This window comes from Merops nubicus, unplaced genomic scaffold (assembly GCF_000691845.1).
Source record: "Merops nubicus isolate BGI_N331 unplaced genomic scaffold, ASM69184v1 scaffold28349, whole genome shotgun sequence".
NCBI lineage: Eukaryota > Metazoa > Chordata > Aves > Coraciiformes > Meropidae > Merops > Merops nubicus.
The window spans coordinates 2,217-21,955 of record NW_008633441.1 but is presented as its reverse complement, the minus strand read 5'-3'; the positions used below and the strand labels follow the sequence as shown (position 1 = coordinate 21,955).

The 19,739-nt window shown below is 41.5% G+C and overlaps 1 protein-coding gene across 1 annotated transcript; it reads right to left on the bottom strand.

Annotated features, from left to right (window-relative positions):
• Nucleotides 1-4,297: 4,297 nt before the first annotated feature.
• Nucleotides 4,298-19,177, bottom strand: LOC103780579 (COMM domain-containing protein 5-like; the record flags this gene model as incomplete). The annotated part of the gene is made up of 6 exons (XM_008948268.1): nucleotides 4,298-4,728; nucleotides 8,005-8,080; nucleotides 9,890-9,985; nucleotides 13,993-14,043; nucleotides 17,876-17,904; nucleotides 19,017-19,177. Coding segments are annotated over 6 exons (515 nt in total), but the record flags the coding sequence as incomplete, so codon positions are not given.
• Nucleotides 19,178-19,739: the final 562 nt, after the last annotated feature.

Below are 19,739 nucleotides of genomic sequence, written 5' to 3'. Positions count from 1 at the left end.
CTTCTACAGAAGGTCAAATATATACCTGGAAACAGATGCCAGCCATCAGACCCTTCTAGTGCCTGTGATTCCTGTGATGCTAAGACATTTTGGCACCTGCCAACGTTTTGGCACCTGTCTCTTGGGCTCTTGAATTTTTTTTTTTAAAGTTCAACACCTAACTATTGTTCCCAGGCCAGTCCCTTAATTAGAAAAAGAAGGTTAATTGAATAACCGCTGGTTTCAGTAATTCTTTCTGCCATCACTGAAGTCAGACAATAATCCAAGTACAGCACAGCCAGCCATCAAATGATCAAAAAAAAAAAAAAGGTGCGACAACTTAAAATTTCAGGTAAGCAATGTTACAGTGTAGTTGGAGTTAGTGTTTGTGCTCACAAGTACGGGGCTTCCCACCAGACTCAATCGTCCTAATGTAGAATCCTTGTTTTCCAAACTTCCATGCAAGAATAACTTAGAATATAAAAGAACAAAACCCTGGGGGGGGGGGGAAGGAAAGCTTTCTTGTAGCCTTGAGGTCGATGGTTGTCTCTATTGCAAAACTATAGTCTCAGCAACCCCTCTGTGTGTTATTTTATAACCATTGTCCTGAAAACCACTATGAGTCAAAGCCTATTCAGGCGAGGGAAAGTGACATAACCAGTGGTTACCAGTAGCACTGCAGTGACAATCTCTCCATCAGGGCTCCGCCACCAGTATTTACATAGTTATATAGCAGGCACTTAAAGAGCTAAGTCGTGGTAGAAAGGGAGGGTTTCTGGCAGCACATGAATTGCAGATGGGGAACGGAGATAGGCTGTCGTACAAAATGTAAATCGGCGTTTGTGCTCCGCAAGGAGCTTCCACCGCGGCTGTTTACAGTGGCTGGGAGCGGCTGCAGGGCTCGCTGACGGTTCGCTCGGGACTGAAATGAATCTCAAAAAAGCACCGAGATGTACTTCGGGGAATGCTTTTGCACCAGCAGGGACGTGGCTGAAGCTTTTCAAGAGAAAAGGGCAGCTGTGCTTGCGAGCTGCTCCCGTGGTGGAAGGTGCCTGCTTAGGAGGTTCAGAACACAGACCTTCACCCAAAGCCAGGAAACAGCCGAGACCTTTTCACGGGTGGCCTGTGGGCAACAACCCTGTGACTTCTCAGGGGAGAAACCAGCTGGCTCTGCCTCTGCTAGTTCCTGGTGTGTGTGGTGTTTGGTGAATGTTAGGGCTTTGTGGGGTGTGACAGATACAGAGCGAGCCATACAGTTGCTAATGGCAAAATATTTTACAGCCAAGATAGTAATTTACTGTTCAGTGGAAGTCAAACAACTGCAAAATATTTGATTCAGAAGTCAGGCTCGGCTCTGCAAAGACCGTTCCAGCAAAAAGAGCTGTGTACACTGAATGTATGGACTCAGCCTAGATGTGCTGGGGTGTTTTTATGTAACACACCAGAAAGCATGTTTTCATACACTCCTGTGTATGTTCATGGATTTGGAGCAGCAGTGGGTCATGGGGTGTGCTTGATTAGAAAGCAAAAAAAAAAAAAAAGAAAAAGCAAACCCCTACCTACCTGCATTGTTCATGAGATCAAGAACTGATTTATCCTTCACTTAAACAGAAGTTAAAGCTAGGGGAGGTGACTCACTCTGCAAAAGCACGTCTCCCTTGTATTTTTCTACAAAAGGGAGGCTTAATTTCTTCCTTTTAATGGCAACGAGCACAATAGTGATCTTCTTCCAGCAGTTAATGGCTGGCATAACAGGCAGTATAAGAGCATGACTACGTTCTTCAGCCTTCTGCTGGAGCTATAATCTGCATCCCACTTTGAGACCACAAAAACAACCAGCAAACCTGTTTCCTTCCCCTCTCAAACACAACTAACCCAGCTGTGAAATTCCAACCTACTAGTTCGCTGCTGGAGGTAGGGATGTGAAAAGTCACATCACAAGTACAGCCACAGATGGCTTTTTATTTTCCAGTGCTCTGCACACACAGTAACAGTCCATAGGCAAGAGCAGATTTGGACTGATGGCCCGTGGAGTTGGGCCAATTAAAAAAGAGAAGAGGGGTAACTGGCTGTGACACCAGGAAGCTGCACTCGCTTTGGCTGGAGATCAGGAAGGGAAGACGTGTGAGTTCTCCTGTGCTGTTTTGCCACTGAATCTCTGAATTACTTCTGGCAACTACCTTGAATTCTCCTTTTGCCTTCTGCCTCCTGTGACTACTCTTGCACCCACTGGGCATCTCTGCTACTACACTACGCACATGATTTACACTGAAAACCAATCGTGTTCAAGTTCCATTTTAGGTCTGTTTTGACACATTAATCTTGAGAGAAAAAGCATCACGTTCCATGTACAATAAAGGAAATGAAAGAAAGGGTGTAACTGAGAAATTCAGGGTCATATGCCATGGCTAAAAAATGACTAGAAGAATGAAGATGTTCACAAATACATTATTAGAGCGAGCTGGGTAAGCTCACTGCTGCTCACACAGCCAGATTCTGAGAAGGTGACTTCTGTTCTCTATTGGAATGAAAGGGCTGCAGTCAGAAACTCAGTGGAACTCAAATTCCAGAGTAATTTAATTGTGAAGTAAGAATATATTTCAGTGTCAAACAAACACATGACATAATTCACCGTGAAGTTCTGAGAAACCTAACAGTAATCTGGAGGCTCTTATTTTATCAAAACTGAGGAACTATCCACTAGCCACTCCCACTAATCATTTTGGTGGCAACCATGGTTTTACTGGAAAGCTAATCTGCCTGAAGGAAAGCCCAAATTTAAGTACAGAGGAATGACAATCCCAAGTGTTTAAGCACCCCTCAATGTGCACAGTGAGCCTCCAATTACAGTAAACTCCTGCTTAATGTGTGGCAAGACAAACTTGAGACTGAGGTCCATCACCCCTTGTAGAGAACACAAGAACAGTCGGGAAGCCTTTCCAGTTCTGGAGAACACAGGCAATTTCTGCTAGAGGAGAACAACTGAATGAATATATTCTGTCTAGAAGGCAAAGGTATTTATGGATTTGTCTGCTCTGACCAGTAAAAAGTACTTTGCAAATATTTTGAGCAACAGGTGATTTTACACCTATGCAGTATTCCATTTGCCTGGAAAGGCTTCACCTATGGTCTCTGCTGAGATCCTGCTCCAGTCTGAAACGACATACACCTAAACATTCAGAAGGGAAAGGCTGTAACAAGGAACATAAGAATGCATGTTTTGTTTCACAGCTTGTGAGAATGTCCTTCTAGACAGGTGATCAATCTCCACAGAGTAAAACCAAAAATAAATCATCACATTACTGCAATCTACAGTCCACTTGAAGTTATGGGAGCTAATTTCTCTTTATATACTTTGGTGGGACCTGAACACAGTGGTTAAGATGCAGTACATATCAAACATGGAAGTTACTGCTGAGTAGCCAAGAGAGCAAACGGAACATGCAGTTTTTGACCAGTTTGAAATCATGGCTGATAGGCTTGTGTGAAACTACAGGACACGTTCTTGCACAGTTTGAAAGAGCTTTCTGGACCACAGCTACTTAGCTGTCTTCAAATCGGTATGAACTGCTGTCACAGAAGTCCTTTTAAAAAGTATGACAATGAAGGCTTTTTAAACCTGTTGTGATTCTTAAAATCCAAGAGCCAAGTCATCCTTTCCTACACAAACATCTGTGGGAGTGTAAAAGGCCTCTTGAATCCATGAGTTTAATTTCAGTAGTTTTCTGCAGGGTGTAAGGAAGATAAAGGCAAGTTCTACAAGCACAAAAAAAGGGAAAGTGAGAAGTATGGTTGGTACCACCAAGGTAGAAACCCTGAAAACAGCTAGAACGAGTCAATGCTTAACAACAGCAGTGGCACATGCTTTCTGCACCACCACTGCCAGCCAGGTAAATCCTGTAGCTGCAGGGCCCATGGCCTGTGCTGGCTTTGGGCTGCTGCCCACAGCCTCCATATCTCTGCTGCTGAGGGAACACTCATTTGAGCAATGACTGAAGAACACATCCTGTCTTGGGAAAACTCTTAGAGACAACCAGATAAAGACTTAGATTGCACCTTTCCACTTCTGCAGTTCCCTGGAAGTAGTCCTGGAAGCTCAGTCAATTCTTCTTAATCCACAGGCTTCCAATTTTCTTCAAAATTAGCCTTTAACTCTCTGTAGCTACACCTCAGTCACTTAGTGAGAAGCCAGAAAGCAGTTTTACTGACGCAAAAGTCATGTTCACATTTGTCATACTAGAGCACAGGAGTGGTTTTTTAATTTTATTTTTTATTTGAGATATTGCAGGGCTTTCTTATGATACACATTGATGTGGCATCCGGTAGCAGGCTCTCAAAAATAATTAGAGTGATGAATCATAATCAGAAATAAATGACTCTTACATTATTTAAAAGATGTTTTGATGAATCACGCAAAAATGCCTGCAAACAGCATTATACTTTTTTTCAGATATTCTTATTTTTCTTAAGTCTTATGAAAAAAGCTTGTGCTTTTAACTCTTGAGTTGAAAAAAATATTTACAGCAGACATCATCAACGCTATGCTGCAGTTCAGACAGGCAAAGTGGTGCTGGTCCCCTGCTCAGCTATTCACAAAACACACTGAAGGTTTCGGATCTCTTCTACAGACTCCCAATTCAGAGGTGTTCAGTCCTGGATCTTCAGTATGCTCCTTTTCTCCAAATCGTTCATTTCCTTCAGTATAAGGGCAACGTTGTATCTCAGTTCTTGAAACTTTGCAACTGGCACCTGAAACAGAATATTTGGGTTAGTGTCACCAAAACCAGGAATAAACTCCTTAACACCAAGGTCGCATTAAGCAGCAGCATCCTTCATGGCAGGGGATCACCTCACCGGGCAAGCATCCCTGGTATAGACCATACAGCACATTTTTACAGAGCCCAAGTTTTACATCTTCATTCCATTTCCCAGAAATCCTCTACGTATTCAGATCAGTTCTTGGAAGTCATTATTATAGTCTCCTCCCTTCCATACACGTGTAGTAAAGTTCTCAAGTGGTCTCTGGTGGTCTCCAGGTTGGTGTCCATGGGATGACCCAGCCTGGGGGGCACGTGCAGCTTTGTCCTAGGTTGTGTAACAACTGATTTGGCATGGGCCAGCATCACAGTCCATGGTTCAATTCCCTCATACAAAAGAACCTGTTCTATAGACTGTACAACATGCTACCACCAATTATTATATCGCTTAAAGAGATCTGTATCCAATCAAAACTCCTTGACCCATTGTCAAGATGGGTTGGGGCTATACAAAGGACCTCAAACAGCAGCTTGGTAACTGATTAAATGCATATTTGTAGCCCAAAACCTTACATAAACGGCTCTGCTATTTTACCACCAGCTTTTCTATTTCTGAACTTACATGAACATTAAAATTATGGTTACATCAGAAGACAGGAAACATCTTAGAAGCTTTGACTTGGGCATGCCTATGGATAGGGAATGTTCCACAGCGTCAGCCTCATCTCTTAAAATACTATTTTTAGTCTTAAGACAAAAGATTTGAGGTGAATAAAATTCAGTTAATGATATAATAGAACCATAGAATGGCTTAGGTTGGAAGGGACTCTACAAATCATCTAATTCAACCTCCCTCCCATAACAGTGTCGCCTCTCAACTAGACTATGTTGCTCAAGGCCTCATCCAACCTGGCCTTAATTCAACTAAATCATCTGGGTGAAAAAGGAGAGTGGGGAAACCCCAGAAATAAACAGCTGCATAGTACATTTTCTTTACTACCTGATGTGGGAAAAGAAGGACTCCAGAATGTAAACTCATGGCTGCTGTGGTGAAGTCAGAGTCGTGGGTTGGAAGGAAAGAGAAAGACACCTAAGAAGTTCATGGAGCCAACAGAATTCTCAAGCAACAAACTCCAGATACTCCATTTGTCCAGACTTGCTGGAAAAAGGAATTGAGCCTTAAAGCAAGAGACCTGGTGCCAAAAGGACTGGGCACTGTCTATACATGGAAGGCAAAAGACTGATTAAATATACAAAACATTTTCAACTGTGCAGGAGACTAATGGACCTTCCTTTACCATTTCAAGCCTGAGAAGCCAGCTGGATGGAAATCTGTTACCTGCTGAGACAGAGAGCCACACCTGAGACAGGCACAGCCTGAGTGACACAGACCAATGCCAGTGCTGTGCACAAGCACTTGTGCTCACACGAGCACCACGAGCAGGATGCTCTGCACAGCGCTGCCTCATTTCCTGCTTTGACTACATTGAGGACACACAGTTCTTTTGACAGAGTCCCTTGTCACCCTTCTGCCTACTGTAGCACAGATACCAATTATGTGAGAGGAATCCAGCATCTGATTTGTTTTCCATATGTACCAGAAATGCATAAAAGGGCATCGTGTCCTTTTCACTTTTGACATATACATAAGACAACTCGAAATGCTGCAATTCCCACTGCTTTTTAAAATATCTTCACTGTCAGAACTCACACTGCAATTAAAAAACCAAGCCAAACCCAAGAGACCAAAGAGTGTAGCTTCTTCCTGTGGCATACCATTTTTAAAACTGTTCATTTCAAATTCTGTTGAATTATCTCCTGGACTTGCCATCTGACATAAGCTCTGTCAGTGTGCAGGTCATTCTGAACATGTCCCAGTGAAAGAAAACTGAATTTGCTTGCATGTGGTACCTTGAACCACAACACAGGTTTATGCAAAGAGCTACTAACTGTGGGAAGACTCCTCATCAGATGCAGAAATCGTGTTTACAGCCAGATCTTTGGCATTCAGATCTAAGCAGCAGCAAAGAGCCAATTCCAAGAGAAGCCCATTGTTTGCTATCAGATATCTGCACTTCTGCACGTACTGGGCAGTCACACCAACACATCTCCACTGCAGAACAGCAAAAGGTCTCTCACAGACTCAGAACAAAATACCCTAAACCCAAACCAAAACAACCAGGGACAATGTCACTGAGACCAAGACTCAACATTATATACCACGAAATCAAGCCCCAAATCTAAACAGTGAAGAACATATCCTAGTTTTTGTTCTCACACATGGGATGTACCCTGTTGTAAAGGGTTAACCTGAAGTCCATGGCATTATTTAAGTTTCATGGAAGACCTCAGAGCCTAAGGGATGCTCTGAGCTGGACTGTCCACAGAGGGGTGAATTTGATCTCCTGTGTAGTGCCATCCTCAACACCTTGCAACGTAGCACAGAATTTTGTACCTTCCTCAATAGCTGCCACCTTGTGAGGCCCTGTACCAGTAAAACCAGTCCACCTCTTCCAGCTCGCAGTGCTTTGATCCTTCCTCCACACTACTACTAACAGAGGAACTGAAGCCAGAACCTTTAGAGTTCAAATGTAACAATGCCTGCTGTGCACCAAATTCCTTTGTGCACCACCATGTTATTTATAGAACAAACAGCATTCCTTTTCAAAGGTTAAAAATATGGAAGAGTTTATGCCATCTTCTGGCAAGCCTTTATGTACAGTGTCATAAATACTGCCACTGACTAATTCTGATGTAAAAAGCAGTTTTTTGACCTTTCCTTCTAGCAGCAAGGAGTGTACTGAAGAAAAAAGAGTGACTCCTGTGACTGCCTCTGTCACAGAAGAGCAAGTTGCCATTCTGTACCAAATGTAAGAAATATAGAAGTCTATCATACATTATGTAAATTACCCCAGCAGTTTTTCTGCCCTCAAGAGCCACCATCAAGTCTGAAGTTTACAGCTGATAACAAAACCATAATTTTCAATCAAACTAGGTATGATGCAACAGTGCTCTTCAGCAATTAACATTGTTCTAACAAATGAGGTTTCAGCAATATGTGTGTAGGAACAAGGTATGATATGATTTTGGTTGACATTTTGTTATATATCCTATGTGGCTCTGCTGAACATGAAAGATTCCAACCAAAGCAAACCAACCAACGATAATGCATTGTTGACAAAAGCTTTAATATTTTAAATAGCAATTCAACTTCCTAAAAAGAACTTGAAGTGGTTTCTTTTTTATTTATTATTGCAATCAGACTTACTTCAAAGCGATGAGCTGTCCCATCTGAAAGCTTCATCATCATTAGAATGGATGGTTGAAGTGCACGGGCCAGTGAACTGAAATGATTTACATTATTAGTGTTACAACAACAGACATCAGCAGTGTGAGGAGCACAGCACTGTACAATAACAATTTAAGATGTTCATGTAGGCTTTACGTAAAACATGAGTAATTTCAGTCACAGAGTCCTGTACTTTGCTGGCTGGAAACTCATGAACACAGGAGTTCTGTCCAATTTACCTCACTATTGAGACTGAAAAAATGTTAACAGCTTAGTAACTGAAAGTTTAGGGCATTATCATTTCACATGAAATGGAACTATGACAGGGATAAGAGCTGGCCAAGTACCGCTAGTCATAATGTGCAGTTTTATGCAGTTTACCATGTTGCATTAATCATTTCCATCCTCCCTTCCTACTTTCAACTACCACCTCATTTGGGGAATCAAGCTCTTCTAGTCTTCATCCTAAATGTGTGTGTTGTTATTTTATTTGATGACCCAAAGAGGGGAAATGAGTCATTCCAGTGCAGCTTCCGTCACCCGACGCAGCCAAAGCCTGCTCAGGTACTAACAGGCATTACAGCCAGAAATTACCTCTGCAGAGGCTGTTGCTGGATAATAAACAAGAAATCCCAAAGGGGAAGTTGACTGGAAAGGAAAACAAGAAGAAGGAAAACAAAAGGATAATGTATTGCTCCTGTGTTGTTTGGAAAGTAAATCACAGCATCTGCCTGTAGCTTGCAAGCACTGTGCCTGAGGATGTTTATCTGCACATTTGCTCTCTTCTAGGTACAGATCTCTTCTGTACAGTGATACCTGTGTGGTGCTTACACACCACTGCTCATCTGAGCATCACCTCAACTAGCAGCTTGTGGCCAGTACAAAATTTCACTTAGGAGCCTTTTTTCTTGCTTTCAGGAGGACCATCCATGATGCCCATGGGCCTCTCAACCACGGCAGTGAAGAGACTGTGCTCTCCCTCGGATGCAGGTACTCAGGAATGCAATATGAAGTCACTCACACTAACAATTTGTGCTGCTGACAAATGATGGATCATCTTCCAGCCTCTTTTACCCTTGGTTAGAGCTAGACAAAGACCAGGAACAGCAAAGACAACAGGTTTCTGCTTCCTTCTGGCTCTAGCCAAAACTCCCTCCCCAGCTGCCTCTGCTGTGGCAGACAGCAAGAAGCTATTCACTGCAGGCACAGAGAGGATGATCACAAAGGCCTCTGCTGTTTTGTGACAGAAACTAGGAGGTAGATCAATGACCAACTGCCTAACTGTGGCAGTGCAAAGGTGCTGTTCTAAACCCTCTCTTTGTAGAATCTATAGCAGACTGTACAGGTGATGGGAAGTCATTTTATTTAACATGTGCAACATATAAAAGCTGGTCTGCTTGAGAATCTGAAGAGACAATTTCCCTCCCATGCTCCAGTGAAACTGAGAGCTTGGCTGGCTGCATAGGGCTCAATCCAACTTACTAATTCCAACATCTCTGAAGACCTGTGCAGTTGCATCAGCTCCATTACATTTTAAAATATTAAAAGAGGGGCTCAAACTCTTGAGTGAAATGCTTCTATCACAGATGTTTTAGAGATCAAAACAAATAAGGAGTCTAAAAAGCATCAACAGTAGATGATGAAGGCATCAGCCTGTTGGCAGCCCCATGTTAAACAGCAGTAACCTGTATAGCAGCTCAACTCTGCACTGGTCACAAAAATCTCCTCCCTACCTCTCAATGCTACAAGCCAACCCCTAACAGCATCATATATTTTAACTCCATTAACACTTTTAAGCAGCACAAGAAGTCAGTTTAACCTTGGGCAAAATAATTTCTAGGGTGATGAGGATTCTCTTTTGTACCTTGTGGATATAGCTACGTCCACTCTCCACCTGAAGTCCTGGACCCTTGGCAACCTGCTTCTTTGTATCAGAGCTGTGCCTTCAGAATCAGGACGCCTACAGTAAATCAGAAATAGGAGGCTGAAATGGAAATTCACAAAAGAAACAACAATCTAAAGAGAAAATAAGTTTCCTCAGAACAAACCTGACCAGAGCTTCTCTCTTACATCTATCCCCGTTTAGAGAGGTCTGACTGAGAGGAGGTTTTGTGCATCTAAGGCAGCCGTGATTACTCACTTTTCCTATGCTTAACTATGGCCCATGTTTAAAACAAGAGACCAAGTAACCCTGTAATTCCAGTAAACCAATGTCATTATAAAGTTTAGCAGGGGTCACTGGGGTGGCTGGCATATCTATTCATTCAGTTGTATACAACTATGAGGCACAGAAAGGGAACTGCAAATACATCTGTGCCTTCCTGCAGATCCAACAGCATCAAGCAAGCAGGAACGAGGCGATGACTTCAGCAAAAGAGTTGGAATAAGGTCACTGTGCTCCTTCAGCAGAAAGCATCTAGGATTAGTGAGCAGCAATGTTTTAAATTATAACATTAGAGTGTACTTTGAAGCATATTTAAAAAAAAAAAAATCGTGAAAATCACACAGTGGTTCCTGCTAATCCAACATAGTTTACAAACTCCATGATTCTTACATAATGTTCACAGCCAGCCCCAGCACAACCTTCAAGACTTTTGTCTAGTCTAATGTGTAAGGAGCCAAGAGCTTCATTTATTACTTATATCACAGGAAGAATCAGGCTGATCAAGCCTCAGTTTATTTCTGCAAGGAAATACAGTTGACAGCAATTAAACTTCAGATAGTTGACAATCTTTAAAATTTTAACAGCATCTTAAACACTAGGTAAGTAAACAAGCCAAATCTGATGCAAAGACATAACAACTAACCATTTTTAGATAGATATACAGGAATATCTTCAGAATGAGGTCACTGAGCTGGTCCATGCAGGAGCTTGTCTGGACTTGGTGTTCCTCACCTTTTTTATTTTATTTTTTTTTTGTTAAGCATCCCGTGTCCCTGGAAGTTACTTATGGTACATTTCAAAGCTACTCCAGTATTCCTGCTAAGGGCAGTATAAGAAATATTACATCCCTTATCCATGGTGCTAGACATAATCTAATTACAGATTTTACATCAGAAAAGAATCCTGGCTGAACAAATCAAGGGCTGTAGGAATGACAGCCTAACAACCCTACCCAGATCCTTGTGTTGAGTTAGCTGGTGCCTTCAGAAACTGCCCAGAGAGACTAATGATTGGTAAGGACACAGGACTGACAGGCTGAGACCCTCCAACACTCCTGCATTTAGCCAAGGCAATATAAGAAAGAATGAATCCTTTTTTCTTTTAGGGAGGGGGTGTTGGGTGGTGTCAGAGGTGACACACATTCCTAACAGTACAGTAAAGGAATGAGCATAAAAAACCAAATCAGCTGCTTCTTACTCACTGTCAGCTCCTGGGCTGGAAGTAGGTCACCACAGCTGGGTGCTACCATGAGGAGCTGCAGTCTAGAATGGTCATTAGCAGGATTAAACAGTAAGAACAGGCCTTTCCCTCGGTGGTGAGCTGCTGCCAGAGTATTGCTTCATTTGGGAAATGCCTAAAAATAGCCACTGCTACTGCTTCCTTGAGACATGCTAACTCCCATCAATGGAGGACAGTCCATTCAGTGCAGCACCAGCATTTTGGGGGAAGAAAGAGTAGAGCAAACATGAAGATGTTCTACTTAGTGATGGTGGGAAAAGTCAGCAATGCCCAAAGAGAGGTGAAGCTTCTGAGTATCATTAAGTTATGGCATTTCTGTGGCCAAACCACCATGCTTTAGCCCTGGTCAGGACTGCACTTCAGTACCATCCCCTCAGAAAGAGGCATGGCTTTTATAGCTTAGTTTAAGCTTCTGTCAGCACCTTCCCAACTTGGACAAGACTGCAGCTGGAACTGCAAGAATCCTGTAAAGATGACAGAACCTGTACAGTGGCCAACATACATACAGAAATCAAGCTACTGATTTCTAAGATGTATAGGAAAATGCAGCAGAAAAGATTCAATGGATCTTATATCCCATACCTACAGACTAACTACTTTTTGTAAACACTGTGCCCAGAGCTGCAATACACTGTCAGCTTATAGTACAGAAGACAGAAGTTAGAACAAGCAAAGCACCATGGATCAGCTAGAGACCATCCAAATTATACGTGGAAAGGATGATACATCCAGTGACGAGAACTCATCTGCTGAAGGATGCAAAAGAAAAACACTTGAAAATGAAAGATAAAAGAATCTGGGGCAGCAGCTGACCTAACAATATCAAAACTAAAGACAAATCCTTCATGGCTCCCTGTGCATATAAGACATGCCTAGCAGGCCACTGAACAGGGAGAATGATTACATGGCTATGTGGGAAATGCTGGCAAATGGCACACAGAAAGTACCCTCCTGGTAGAAACCAAAGTTACACTATGTTTAAAAAAAAAAAAAAAAGATAGTAAATTTATTACAAACATTTGGAGAAGGGGAAGTAGTTAGGGTTATCCTTTCCCTCAAAAAAAAGTTTTAATTTCATGTGGTCCTTTGATGGTGTCAATGAGACAAGTTTTTCTTTCCTTTCAGTCTGTACAGCTTGAATGGAACTCTGGGGACACAGAAATACAAATGTCAAAGTTCCACTACGTCAGAGTTGTTGTCTAGTGAACAAAATTGCAAAAACAGGATAAGATGCCAGGAAAAGAATATGGATTTTTCTGGTTTATCTAGCTCATACTGAATTTCTGATTGGATGCTAATACTTCTCTTACTGTCACAATCATATATATTTACAACTCAATAAGCCTGTGTATGATTCAGTGTTACATTTAGGATTATAAAAGCAGATCTGTCTAGAAATCATATCTGAGGTGCTCTTGTCTGGTCTCAAAACACAGAGCATGATTACAGTGGATAATCACAGCTTTCAAAAGGAGAAAAAGCTAAATTTTCCAGCATCGTGATTTCACAGTAGAAAATAGACAATCATGCATGCTTCAAATGACATCTAAATTTATCTTCTTTCTCCACTGCAAACAATATTTCCACTTTGCAACCACGAATTTTGCATTCTTAGCACCTATAATTCAAACAGAAGAGCAAAGAAAAGATGAGAAGATTGAAGATTGAATTTATTTTTACTCCAAGAATCTCTAGCTTTAAGCCAAGATCCTAACCAAGGAAATGAAAAATATTTTTAACTTGGGTAGAAGCATTCAGACCCTCATGAGGGTAACTGAAATACCACAACTATGATTACCAGGATTCCATGCAGAATATCTGAAGCAGTGTTGGGTTAGTGATGCCATGAGCTGAGTGACCTCAGGTTTCAAGAAGGAAAGTTCTGTGTATGCAAAAAGTTCAAGCAATTTCTAGATGTAAAACAAGCAAAATCTGCTTGAGCAGAGAACAATATAGAAAAAAGGAATCCCTAGGATGGACAAAAGAGGTAGGCTGTTAAAAAAGTTCTTGATTTAGTATTACTTCTGGAGCCACTGAGATATACTGCTTAGAAAATTAATTACAGCTGGCAGACCACTTGATCTCTCATGTGTCAAGTCACCCAGCGTAAATTCCCAATTCAGCTGTACATGAACACTTGATTAAATGCTGAGAAAGATTCCATGAACCACAGCATGTAGAAGGGACACGTAGCTTGCCTCTCAACAGAACAAGTCTTTCACTTTTGCCCTAGCTTGCAACTGATGATGATAAAAATGCTTAATTCTGCAGCAGATTTTTGATCTCTTAGTTCCAACGCACCATACAGAGTCTACAGAACATTTTAAAAACTTACAGGTGATGACCACAGAAAAAGTGAAAATTGGCATGAAAGTGACTTACTGCATATATAGCCATCGTATATATGATGGACATTGTGTTGTGTTGAGTCAAAATAACGGGACAAAACTTGTTCTCATTCATTTCCAGAATTTTGCTGTGCCTTTGACAGGCCTGGGATTTTTGTCAGCAGGCTCTGTGCAACCCTACTGGTTGCACAATTCCTGGTACATGAAGATACTAACCTGTTACCAAAGACTATACTGGAAAAGTCCACAATGAAATCTTCTGGTATCCTTAAAGAGAAGAGCAAGACAAAATAGTTAAGCTTTTTGTAACCACAAATATAAGGCCTTAGCTAAAAAAAAGAGTTTTAAAAAAATCTATTATTGAACACACACACAAAAAAATAAATAATGTAAACATTTTCCATCTTACATTGCTTAAAATCACCAGAAGTTTTTACATAAGCACTTCAGTACTGATTCAGTCTAGGCTCTCAAAAGGACAGCCTGTGTTTTTAAATCAAGAATCCTAAAAACTGTATTACATCTTCCTGTCCTACCTACTATGGCAACAGTGAGTTTCAGAAGACCCCAGTATGTGCTTATTTTTTCCTCAATAAAGTCAAGAAGAGTTAGTTACTGATGGCTCTGACAAATGCAGAAGGCAGGACAGGAATGCATGCTCTCAAAAATCCCAAACCTAGACATTTTGTTTCACTTTCACCTGAAGTGTAATGAAAAGAAGACAGAATGGATTGCCCTCTCAGACATGAAACCAGAGGCCCTTGTCGCTGAGATTACTTACAAAAGGAACATATCTAACGTGGGGAGGACAAGCTGTAAATCTGATGGGGACCATGAGAACTAGTCAGACTCACTCACACTCCATCCACCCTATCTGTGCCTCTCCACTGCTTCACCACTCCTCTGACACTGTTGTTGCCTTACAAACAAGCTGCTGTTGATTTTCAGCTCAATATATCAGGCTGTGAAGTGCAAAGACTGCAGAGCAAACTCTATCCATTCAGCTGCCTTTGCCACAGGGACGGTGACCTCCGACAGAGAGGCAGGTTGGGCAAGTGGGAGGGTTCTGATGCCTCAGTTCAATCCAGCACTCAGCATGAATCAGTGCCCAGAGACATTACTCACCAGTGGCTTGAGATACACAGCAGGACATCAAAGAGAAATCAAAGCAAACAAGGAAGTTACCTGTCCTAAAGGGCTTACAGCGTCTAATGATGGGAGAAAAAACAACTCATCAACTCACACAGTGGGAGGATGAAACAACAGTTATTACAGCTTGAATTCTTAATGGGAGATGTGGGGTTAAAACACATTTTTAAATGGTGCTTGGAAAAGCTGAATTCCTATCAGCAAGGTCGTGATTTGCCTCACATCAGAGGCAAACTGGGAAGCAGAGGGACTAGACGGTGCTTTTTTGGCTGTGTGTGTCTTTCAGAAGAGACAAGACTATTTCTGCAAACATTAGTGATTTCCATTTAAGTGTATCACTGAACCCATCCTGATGATGACCAAATATCCTCTGCATGTAATGGAATAGCTTGGAGACAGGGAGCTGTAATAGGATCATACGATACCTATCATAATACTTGCTCGACTATAAGTGTTATTAAAACAGAAGCATTAATGCTATCTTTGAGCTTGTATTATTTTTGCTGTTTAGTTAATGGTTTTGAGGAAAACTCTGTTCCTGGCTCAAGCAGCTTACACAAGGCCAGTCACACACTAAGCAGATCAGACACAGAACATGGCACAGCTCAGGCCTGAGCTTCAGATGGCAATCGGTTTTGAAAGGAATGCTCTGAGGAAGGGACTCAAAGGGCAAGGAAGAAGGTGTGAGGATGTCTCAATCCCATGTTACTGGTCTGAGCCATAAAGTTATTAAACAACCTGAGAGGTGGAGAAAAAAACAGCACCCACAAATTTGAGTACATTTATTCTCACTGGCTCTGCCAGTCAGGCCAAAAACTAGGGGATATAAAATAGTCACCCTGTGAAACCAGTAGTACTGACCTAATTAATCAGAAGTGGGCATGTCTCCCAGCCTCTCTCTCCACCAAAACTAGAAACCAAGACCAGCTGCATTACCAGGAAATTGAGAATTACAAGACTTTATACGAGTGGAATTAATCTAGTCTTCAGCTTCACTGAAGGAAACAGAATTCAGGAGAGGTGAAAAAAAAGTTAACCTGGCTCAGAACTCAAAGCTTTTAAAAGAAAGGGAAATAAGCCATTTTTCTGCCTTAAAATGTGAAACACCTGCTCAAGCACTGGGTGCAAACAATGCCAAAACTGTGCTCTTCAACCAATTACATGTGTTCTTCATGCACATGATCACAGGATGACCCACAGGAGTCTCTGCAGCAGGATAAGTGAAGGTAATTAGTAGGTACCTTAAAAAAGAGCGGGCGTTTCGTCTCCAAACCCAAGTGCACTGGGAAACATAGGAAATGGCATTTCCCATGGGAACTGAAGTTGCTAAAGGTGCTACCCAATTTACCAAGTATCATAGCCTGAAAGTAGAATAAGCTAACTAGTCTTCTAAAAGTTTAGCCACCAGGTGAAGAGCTACTCCCAGGAAGTAAGACTGTCAGAGATGGAAGAGGTGCAATAATGTGAGAACCATGGGCACACAACAGCAATGAGCAGCACAGAACATACAAGTCTGCAAGCAACGTAAATGTAGTTACCTAAACTATTGCTGCTCTGTCACATATCATGCTAACCAGAACAAAAACAGATAAAAAAAAAAGTTATCAAGATATCAAAACAGATCATCCAGACTGAAAACCCAACTACAGAAATGTGAGGTGTGACCACGCTGAAGTGTGGTCAGATGCCAAGGACAGGGCCTGGGAGTTTGCATTTCTAGATATAGCCAGCCCAGCCAGACTCCTGACATTCCTGTATACCAACTTTCTCCACTGCTCAACAGAGGAACATTCACCCACCCCCAGAGGACTTGGCACGGAGCTTTAGTACTCTTCATTATTCCTTAGTCACACCAAACACATTCTGCGTGCACCTCAAAAAAACACCAGCTCCCACTGGGTCAAACGCAATTCATCAGTTCTTACTGACCTACTTTAACCTGGGTGTGAACTCCATGAGGTGGCAGAGGAAGCAGCTTGCATTCTAGCTCACAAAAGGCAGGTTGAACTCCAGCACTGAGCTGCAGGCAAAACTGTATCAACTAGCAAGGCGCCTTTCATCATGGCCTCAATTACACCTTTCATCAATTACACCCTGATTACACATATAAATCTGCAGCTTTCATTTGCCTCAAGTTGCTCTTAAACTAAATCATGCTTATGACTCTGCAGAACACAGTCTGAGAAGAAAGCCAATGTGCAGGTTAACGGCCAACAAGGATGAGAAAGACAGAACTGGAAACATAGCTATCCATGTCTCCTAGGTAGCAATCACAATGCCAAGACTTATGGGAAATGAGCTTTTTAAAATAATGGGGCCTTAGTGCAGAGGTTTCTCTATAGATGAAAACAACTGCTGTTCTTCTCTCATTGCTACTGAATATGGCAGTAAGTGAAAACCTATAAAGATGATTAGCATCTGATGTCTAGCCTGTATGGTGTGAACTTCTATTCCCAGACACTCTCAACAGACTGATACAGACTTTGGCTAAGTCTGTAACAAACATATGCTTTCTTGGGTGATGGGCAGGAGAGATTGTAGCTGAACAAGGTGGTAGCATTATACCATTGGCCTTTCAAAGAAGAAAAAAAGTTGGGCAGTTTCTTAGCTTCTGAAATGTTACCACTGTCTCAGCAGACGTGTTAAAAAAATACTGCAGGGCAAGGTGGGGATGGCAGAGAGGTCACTCACATTTGCATAACCTACATTACTGACTAAATTAGACCCATCTCCCCAGCATGTGAAGTTCACTGCTCATGCTCAGTGCTAAATCCAGTCTTACACAACACCTGTTTTTTTTCCTCTGGCTTCACATGACATTGGGCAACAGATATGTTGTGTTATTTACAGGTAACATTCATACCAACCCTGTTGTGTAAAAAAGTTGATTTGGGAAAGCAGTTACATAAAAGTTATGAAAAAACCCAAACAGATTAAAACCCAGACATACCTGAGCTCCTTTAGGTCTTCCTTAAAAACCTAGAAAGACAAGGAGGGTGAAATTTTACAGGGTGCAGTCTTGAAAAATCATTTCTTACTTGCTTGGTATCTCTGCCCAAAGCTTTTAGTCTTGAGTGCCAGTAGTTTTGAAATGACAGGTTACATACTGACAAGAATTTCTGGAAGTGTTCAATTAAGTGGTGAGAAACTAATTTTAAAGACCTAAATCTTTTGGAAGCCTTCATTTTTGAAAACTACATCCCTGACATTTCTTTTATGTAGCTATCCACAACATATTCTTCTTTTAGAGTAATTATGTGCCCTTATTCTCAACTATGTTTTTAGTAACTTGTTTAAACCATGCCAACAGAAAGGAAATGGCAATAGATAAGCTCTGAATACTAAGCTAGTAAGTTCACTGTGTTCCCTACAACAGATGAGCTTTCCCAGAATGCCTGGGTAAATATGAAAACAATATCGTAAACGAGAGAGAGGTGCTGGAAGCCCAGAAGTGGTTTGCTCACAAAAATAAAATGAGAAAAAGAAAAAAATGTAAGGTAGGGTAACATGCAAAAGGAAAAAAATAGCCATGAGGAAGGGAGAGGGGCTGGGAACATGGCACATGCAAACATATCCACACAGAACATCCACAGCATAAGCAAAACCAGCATTTTTTCCCAGTTTCTATTGTATCATTCTGGCTATAAGACCTTTCCTCTGTGGTAGAAGTATGAAGAAAGGCAGACAAAAAAATACAGGGAATTGTACATGTGGAGAGAATGAGCAATCTGTGTGGAGACAGTTAGGGTAAGAGAAAGAGTTGATGCCAGTGAAGTAACATTTTGTGATGGTTTCTTTTGGGGTTTTAATTTAAGAGTGAAAACAAACATGCCCAGTAAACAAGATGCTGAAGCAGAGAAAGATACAAGAATCTCTTCCCTGAAGCTTAAATACTCTTCAAAAAAATTCACTGTAAATCTACTCAACAATTAAAATTATAGACTACATTTTGAACAGTTCCTTCCAACCACTTTAACTTGGAGCAAAGCTTTTATGTGCAGTTCCCCACGCTGGCAAGCAGGGTTCAGATGGTAACTGGTGAATGACACAGCTTTTCACTTCCCAGGACTCCAGGTACCCCCAGAACTCACTTCCTGTCGGAAGGTTGGTAAGGGCAGTCTCAGTGCCTCTCGGAGAAGGGTGTACATGCCAGAAAGGAGGAAAGCAAGCTGCTCTTCTGAGAGATCAGTGCTTTCTGCAATCAGCTTGACAGATTCCTTGCAGTCTTTTCCTTCCAATGCATTAACAGTGACTGTGAATAAGAAAGCAAAGCAAGATCTCCTTAGAAAGAGGAAGACCTGGAGACCACAAACATCAATGTCCACACATCTGTGATTTCACTTGACTTAATGTACTGACATTTTTCCTGATGTGAAACTGTCACTTCAAGTCTCTGTAAATACATCTGATCATCCACCACCACACGTCAGTCTCACAACACTTTACCAAAAGGACTTCAACAGATTAAGCTTTTGCATTGTAAAACTAAAGGTGTTCTCCCTTCTTAACTTTGTTCCAGTGGGATAATGCAAAAAGGATAAAAAAAATGTATTGCTCAGAAGTACAAATGCAACTTGAACAAACTTCTTCACATAAGAAGTCTGCTTACATCTTAATTGTACTTCTGATACACAGGATAAGAGAGGAGTAAACAACACTGTCTCCAGCATTTTACATTATTAATTTATCTTGCAGTGTCATCAGAGACTAAGGATGAGATGAGCAAGGAGACAAAACTAAACCTTCAATTCTTACAGTTTGCACAAGTGCTGATGTTTAAAGGAAAGTACTGTTAACCCATGTGGCAATGTTAT